General features: G+C 36.9%; 1 protein-coding gene across 1 annotated transcript in view; it reads left to right on the forward strand.

Moving 5' to 3' along the window:
* The window catches only part of HSD17B4 (hydroxysteroid 17-beta dehydrogenase 4), a 77,925-nt gene extending 72,786 nt beyond the window's left edge, over window positions 1-5,139 (forward strand). Inside the window, exons 23-24 of the mRNA XM_009278145.1 lie at window positions 2,718-2,845; window positions 4,706-5,139. Of these exons, the coding sequence (XP_009276420.1) occupies window positions 2,718-2,845; window positions 4,706-4,795 (218 nt within the window). The 3' untranslated portion in view covers window positions 4,796-5,139. The remainder of the gene's footprint in view (window positions 1-2,717; window positions 2,846-4,705) is intronic.
* The last annotated feature ends 3,143 nt before the right edge of the window (window positions 5,140-8,282 follow it).

Consider the following 8,282-nt stretch of genomic DNA (forward strand, 5'->3'; position numbering starts at 1 on the left):
TTTCCCATCCCCCCCCCCCCCCCCCCCCCCCCCCCCCCCACAAATGAATGAGCAAGTTTTTGGGGTAGTTTTCCATTCTCTGTAAGGAGTGGAGTTCCTTTCCCTCTTTAAAATACCAGTATCTGGTGTATTTTGAATCGCTCTTTCTCCAGAATTCACCCACTAGGGCTTACGTATCAAGTTTTGGGTTTTCATTTCCTCCTGCTACTTTGGGGTTTTGGGTGGCTTTTTTTTCATTTTTTTTGACTGCTTGCATTAGAGATGTCAGAACTCATTTATGATAAAGCTTAAAAAAAGGGGTGGGTCAAGTAATAGTAGAAGGTCCTTCATGTTTTTGTGAAAAAGACAGTATTTTTTGTCACAGAGCTCTTCCGTTTTGTGGCTGCTCTGTTCTTTTTTCTTTTTTTTCTTCCTTAGCAAAAATCTTAATGCTCTTTAAAAAGAATAAAGAGAAAATGGAAATTATATTTTCATATTTTTGGGAAAAGAACATATTAATAGATTGGGCATCTTTTTTTTTACAATTTCTAATATGTTTTAATTTGAGATGGGTTAAGGATTTGATGTGATGAAACGTAACAGTTTTGCCCATGGTACCATGATTATGCAATGTTTACAGGCATATTTGTGCTTTGAGAGCTTACAATTAATTATAGATGTGGATTGATAAGCCATGCTCTTGAGACTTGGATAGGAAATGCAGAAGGAGAACGGGGATCGTAACAGTATTAAGTATGTACTATATTCAGATTAAAATCTAGAAGTTGTTAGAACTTGCCTGAGTCACTACACCTTTTTAATTCTATCTTTTTGTCATCTAAACTTTACACTGCTGAGACTGATGAATAGTATTTTCAGTGAGATATATCAAAACTGCTTTTCCAGCCAGTGCTTAGTAGAGAAGGAGAAGAGGGTCTGTTGTCTTGGGAGTTGTTATGTCAGGCTTTCAGCATCTGGGTTCCCTTCTGGAACAGTCTGGGAAGGGTAGGGTCAGCCAAAAAAATTAATGCATGCAAAATGAAGCACAAGAAGGGACTACATCTTTTGATTTCTGAGGTCCAGAAGTAATTAAAAATAAATAATAAAGAACTGTAAGCATCCTAGAAAACCATGTGTGTGTTTTGTGAATGTACATGTGGGGCTTGCTGACCAGTGGTATTTGGCTCAAAGGGAGCTCAGCTTGGCTACATTGGAATGGTTTGTAACATTGCTAGCAATTGAGTAGAGGTATATTTTAAAAGCACACTGACAGTTAAGCTTGGTTAACTTAATCTGAGCAGCTGGTATCCACTGTGAAACTTGAATTTCATGATTCAATAGATGTTTGGTTTTGTTTGTTTGTTTGTTTTAAGTAATAGTCTGTGCCTGCATAACCTACAGCAGCAATGTTTAAAGGCTTGCTTACGATGTTAGACTATATAGTAGCTGTTTTGGATCAAAAGAATGTTACACAGCTCCTACCCACAAACACAGAAGGTATAGATTGTTCATCTGGTGCTCAATAATTTTTTTTTTCTTCTCTTACTGCATCAAGTTAGTGATGTCCATTAAACCTACTCCTGAAACTATAATTTACCTTAAAATCAAGTGGATAATAATAATCCAGTATGTCACTTCTCACTGACCATCATTGTACACTTAATTCCCCTTCTAGTCTTGTTATAACTGGATAAATATTACTTAGAACAGATTTCAGAAAATGAAAGACTTAACTCAAACAGACAAAACCTATTCCCAGTCTGTATAGTTCACCTTACCCTTTCAGAAAAATTATTTGGAAAAAAAATACACAAGATAGTTCATGCAGAAATAAGTCTCCATAGTTAGGCCAGTGTCTTAAAATTTGTAAACTAAGAGAAACCAACTGACAGTATTAGTATTGGCTAGGCAGCCATGATTCTGTGATTAGAGATGTCATGTCCTTTTGGGAACATCCACTTGAATAATGATTTTTTTTCTTGTGCTTAAAAAGCAGGGGGAGACCAAGAGAAAAAGGTGTAAAGGGAAAGACTGGAATTTGCAGAATCTGAGAATGATTTGGCAGAGGACATCCTGTCAAAATATTCTTCTAATACTCTTCTAAACAATTGACACAATACCTGATAGTGTTAGCCTTGTAATAGATTATTTTGGCAGGTCACTTGGTGTGGGAAAAGAACACTCTGAAGCTCCAGACACTTTGCAGAATTCTTGGCTTTCCTGAAGAGAAAGACAGATATTTGGCAAGGTTTTAAATGCTCTTTGCATGAAGCAGAACAGGCTATATTGCCTGTGGGGCAGAACAGGGAAAATGCAGCAGCATGTTTGAACACTGCCACACTCACCTTCTCTGAATATAGGATGCTGTTTTAAAACATTAGAGCTTTATTACTAACTTTAAAATTTTTACAGTAATTGCACTAATTAATATCTTGTAAATCTTAAGTGTTGTTTAAAAATGGTTTTTGCCATCTATGCAAGAATTTTCAAATGTCAGTCCTTGCTGTAAGCTCCCTCCCCTTTAGTACAGGAATAATTTTTTTTTCTATTCTAATCTAAATTATTTTCTCTCATTAAAGAAGAAGAATTAAAACCCTTTCATTTTCTAAGTGGCCGTTAGCTCAAGATTTATGTTTAGACTGGATGCTTCGTAATAACAGATAAGGAGAGTAGTGTTCTTTAGACTGAAAATTTTATCTTCAGTTTTAAATAAAACTATCTTTGCTGCTGCTTCTCAGCAATTGACTTAAAGAATGGCTCTGGAGCAGTGTATCAAGGACCTGCAAGAAGTTCTGCTGATACCATCTTCACTCTCTCAGACGAGGATTTCATGGACGTGGTACAACAAAAGACCAACCCCCAAAAGGTAAAACCTGTGCATCACAGACATACTCACTTGCATGGGGACATGTTATTTGCCTTAAATCAAGCTCTGGTTCATGACTGTTTGCATTCCGATGTCTGCAACACTGGATGTTTTGACAGTGCAAACCAGAGTCAGATGAGGTATAAGCACATCGTTACCTTATACTGAATTAGTCAGAAGACATGAGGAGGAATTTATGCCATCTTTATCATCTTGAGACAAAGGTACCTGAAATGACATAAAGCCTGGCAGTACAAAATTAGTTGTTTGTTTCCTGGCACTTCATAATATATGATTTCCAAGGTTAGTGTTTGTCAGTTTGATCATTCAGGGTGTTTTGATTGGTCATGTTGCAGGAACTTGGTATTTGTTGCAATATTCTGATTTACTGCTACTATTGCAGCAGAGAGAAGTCTTGGACAAGGTATGCATGTAGATCCATTGAAACTGGTCAAAATTCACCCAAACTAGGTAGATTTTTAAGGGAAAGAAAGATTTAAAAAAGGTATGTAACCTGGTCTGCACTTTTAGCTTCTTGGAGTAATCAACTACTTAAAACCTCTAATTTTACTAATAAAAATGCCTTGTGTAAAAGTAAATTGAACTGTCACAAATTTAATATGTCAGCTTACAGATTAAAGCTTGAGCAAGTGAAGACTTTAATTAAGCTCAGCATATATCAAACAGTTCCTTTTCTTTGATCCCAAGCGGTTGTTGTTGGAGCCTTTGATTGTAAATTGGAGACTGACAATGATGGCAAATGTTTGTTACAAGTGCTACATACCACATGAGTAAAATCCTTTGTGGCCCTCTGTATATAGCAGGCATAAAGCATAAACCAACAAGATGTTGATGTGTAATCTTCAGAATGCTCAAGAACAGTGATTGCAATTCAGGAACATTATCTATTCTTAGGCATTAGTATTTCCTTTGAGTTTCTGTGAAGTTTTTCATTTAAAGAAGCTCAAAGCATCTATTCAAATTCTTTTGTGCTGGCTCTCTCCTTATTTGAATGTATTTCAAGTTAATGGAACTATGCAAAAGCACATTGTTTCAGAACTTTCAAAGAGCTTTCAAATTGCAAAGCCACAGCGAAGGAAAACTAGTTTTAAAAAAATCCTGAACTAGATTGAAACAGGGTATACAGCTCTTTGAAGTAGGGACAATAAAAATGTAATATACCGGCATTTCAGTGAAAATATTGGTTGATCCATGATTCTGCACACACAACAAAATCTTGTTTAGTTCCTGTTTGTTGTAATATGCTATGTATTGCATATGAAATGCCAGTGCATTTCTTTGAAATATCTGTGTATGTATATTATGCAAGTTCCTGTTTGGATTTGTTACGAATTTGAGTGAGTAGCTGACCTTTTCATTAGGCCTTTAATTTTCATTAAATGCCCTTTTCATTCAATTTTCTCATTTCATACAAGGATATGTCGATTTCTATAGCACAGGGAGTGAAGGACTGGGAGCTTTATTTTTGTGCCCTGGTGAAGTTTTGCCATCCGCTTCTGTGAAGAAGTTTGTCTTATACCAGAAGTCCTCTATGCTATATGTAGAAAAGAAATGGAGGCCACTGAAGTTGCTTTGAATTTATTTTTTTTTCCCCTGAGTGATAGACTTGGCCTTGCCTGCACTCTAGATAGAAAACTGTGATTCTGGATGCTACTAAAATTGAACTTGGATGGTTTTCTGTTAATAAACAATAACCAATGGGCATTGCGCACTGAAGGCTTTCTCCTGAGCACTAAACAACCACACTTATCTTTGGCTTCTTGTTTGGTTCTAGCAACTCTTTGGATTGTGGGTGAACAGTTTAATAATTTTTTTTTTTCCCTCCTCTGCTTTTTATAGGCATTCTTTTCTGGTAAACTAAAAGTGAAGGGAAACATCATGCTGAGCCAGAAGTTGGAAATGATCCTGAAAGATTATGCCAAACTCTGAACTGCTTGATCATCTACCACAGCAGTGAAGAACTTCAGAAGATAGAAACTTCAATTAGTTCAGAACCAATGATTGAAACATTTGCAGGCTACTTAACATCAATGTACTAATTCATTATACTGCTAATATACAAGCTGTTTTAATTGCTGTAGACAGAAAATTATGAAATGAATGTAACTGTTATTATTATCCCTTTTTTGTTTCACAGCAGTGGTAGAGAATCATACTTTCCTCATTGCACAACTTTATCTGAATAAAATGTATGTAGTTCTTACGAAGATGCATATATTTCTATATTAATTCTGAAGAAAATTAAACCAATACACCTCTTTGATATCTCCTTCTATGTGTCTGTCAGCCTTCATGTGTATTGTCTTAGATAGACTGTCTAATTTCTATGAATCTAGCTGGTTTATTATTAAAATTAATTTTTTTTTTTTGTCTTAAGTTCTCATGATCCCGTTAAAACAACTGGAAGATGGAAGTCAGTTCCATTTATTTACATCTTGTCATTATGGTTTTTTTTTCCGCACAGGAAAAAACTACTCTTGAACTTTAGCTCTGCCCACCTTATTTAGGCAGTCATTTTTACTCTTACAAAGTTACTCTTACAAATTACATGGAAAGTGGTAAGCATTAATTCTTTAGGGGAAACTCTTTCATCTGAGAGGTATTACACTGCAGCAAAGGCTCTCACTGTAGCCAAATTGTTCTTCATGTAGATTCATTCTCATGAGGGTCAGCATCATGGCAGCAGGGAAAGATACAAGAGTGAATTCTTCATTTTGTACCTATGGCCAGAACTGAGATGGCAGCTGTGGCCCTATGTTTTCCTGAAGAAAGTACGCTCTTAATCACTGATCGTCACATGAACACCTAGAAATTTGATTTCACCAATGTGATCAACATTTCATGTGCTCAGTATCTTTTTTTCTCATTCAGACTTGTTCTATGTTGATACTTTTTGAAGAATACAGGCCATCTAAGGCTTGTCTCCTTGGTCAGAATGAGAAAATAATTTTGCTTTATCTTAAAGGATGGAATTTTTTTTTTCCCCCCCCAAAACTGGGAGGTACATCACTGCTGTGACTGTGTGAGTAGACTGTAGCCATTAAAGAGCCTTTTGGGGGCTGCAGATGAGTTTGACACTTTGAGGATAAATTCTACATGTTGTAATACTGAGTCAAATTCTCCACAAATTTATTTCTTCACAGCTGTACTATCAGCCATGCTTTGATTCAGGCGGAGAAATACGAATCTGAAGTATGTCAACAAGTATCTCACATAAATTACATCATGAATAAATGGGAAACAGAGTAAGTGTGATGTTCACCACCTCAAAGAGGCCATCCAATAGAAATGACTGAAGAAATGTCCTTTAACCAATTAAAATTTATTTTTTTCACAGTGGTCATTTCTGTATAAGTAGGACCTAATCATTGCCTGTACTGCCCAGCTTCTATTTACCAAGCAACTTTGTGACACATAGATAAAGGTGTCTTCTATTACTTTCTCTTAAGAAATTGTATGAGAAAGACTGATTGCAGCTTTGTATGTTTATGCATGCACATGCTACACCAAAAAAAATCAGTTTTCTACATAGATCTTTCCTGTCTATAAATCTATATATAATGCCATGAAAATGTTTATTGAGAAAAAGGAACTGATGAACTAACTTTGAGTCTAGGAAAGCAATTATCACTACATCCATTTAAGAATATGGTATTTACTGTAGGTCACATGGTCTTGAAAATTCACAACAGGTGTTCTTTTTTCTCAGCCCCATAGATTGTCTGAAACCTTACAGCACTGCTCTACAAGGAGGGAACAGACTGCTAATAGGCTTTTTTTTTCCTCCCCTTTGGAAGCAGGAAGTAAAAATACTAAGGCAACGGAAGCTGGTACTGTTGAAACCTGTTGTGATTTAACAGGTTGGAGTCAGTCTACTAAAGAACATCAGTTCACTAAATGTGTTGGGTGAGGATGAAAGGAATAACCCAAGAACCATATCAATTATAGGTACTCTTGTGATGATTTCTATCCTGCATAGTTTCAGTTGGACACAAAATCCACGTGCTTCAGTTGTATCCCCAATACTGGCCTTAATTAAAAACACAAAAGATACACCCCAAAGTTACACAGGTGTTTGAGATATACATCCTAGACTTTAGCCTGACTTCAGCTTCTTTCTGCACCATGACTTGGTCATAGGTGTTAATCTTGGGTGGAACAGAAAGTCCTCCCTACTTTACTGCAGAAGGCTCTTCCTTTTCCTCTCCTTACCAAGGCTAATTGAGCACACCTCTCAGTATTGTGGTAGACTTTTTTCTAGGAGCACAATTCAGGTGTTTAATTCTTTCATCTGCTTTGTGGCCTGAATAGCCGTTATTAATGATTTTGGCATGTTGGTTTCATCTCTACCCCAATGTATTTACCTTCAGAATGTTCTAGTTAGCTCATGCTAACTAGTAGCTTAACCTGTAACTGTTGAGGGTAAGGTCACTTTGCGATGTTGAATATATACATGAAGTGATTTGGAGATTTTGGTTTTTGTTTTCTTCCTACTGCATGAAAACCTTCTGTTCGTGGTTGCTAGCTTTTAAGAGTAGTATTCTCAGAAACAAGTAATAAACCCAAGTATCTTTAAGAGAACTTGTGCAAGGGAATGTTAGCCAGTTTGGTATGTGGTTGTTTCAGTCTGAATGATTCTCATCTGCTTTCATCTAGAACAGTGTCATTCTGTTTTGGAGGTGCATGTTTCAAACCTGTCCATACCTCTTTCATCTTGAGCATGTTTGGGGACCTCTCTTGTTAACCAGCAGCAACAGTACCAGTATAGTGGCGCATCCATTTCCACACAGGACCTAGAGACATGCAACAGCAACACACCACATTCTTTTTTTCAGGGTAGCTGCTTCTTTGAATGTTTTTTCTTTACTAGGGATAAGCACCATTACGTTGGATTGCGAAGCCCCACTTATTTGCCAAACATCTCAGATAGCTCTTTAGTGATACTGCTAAATTCTCTAGCAAATAAGGAGGCTTTTACAAGCATCTTAGCAGTAAAATTCTTAATGGTGCATATGCTCCATTTAATGTGGAGGAGAGCTATATCGTCTGCTGTTTATTGCAATGTGTGCTTTATAGTGTTTTGATCAATTCTGTATACATGTAAATAAGGTGCTGTCTGGACATCAGCGTACAGTCTGGACATCAGACTTTGTAGCAGTTGGTGGTAAGAATTCAGTTGTTTGTCTTTCTGGAATAATTGAGTTAGTGCTTGTCCTGGTTTCAGCCTGGATAGAGTTGATTTTCTTCCTAGCAGCTGGTTCGGTGCTGTGTTTTGGATTTAGGGTGAGAACAATGTTGATAACACACCAATGTTGTAGTTGTTGCTGAGTAGTGTTTACACTAGTCAAGGACTTTTCAGCTTCCCATGCTCGACCGACTGAGGAGGCTGGAGGTGCACAAGAAGCTGGGAGGGGGC

Source organism: Aptenodytes forsteri, unplaced genomic scaffold, assembly GCF_000699145.1.
Source record: "Aptenodytes forsteri isolate BGI_AS27 unplaced genomic scaffold, ASM69914v1 Scaffold98, whole genome shotgun sequence".
Classification (NCBI taxonomy): Eukaryota; Metazoa; Chordata; class Aves; order Sphenisciformes; family Spheniscidae; genus Aptenodytes; species Aptenodytes forsteri.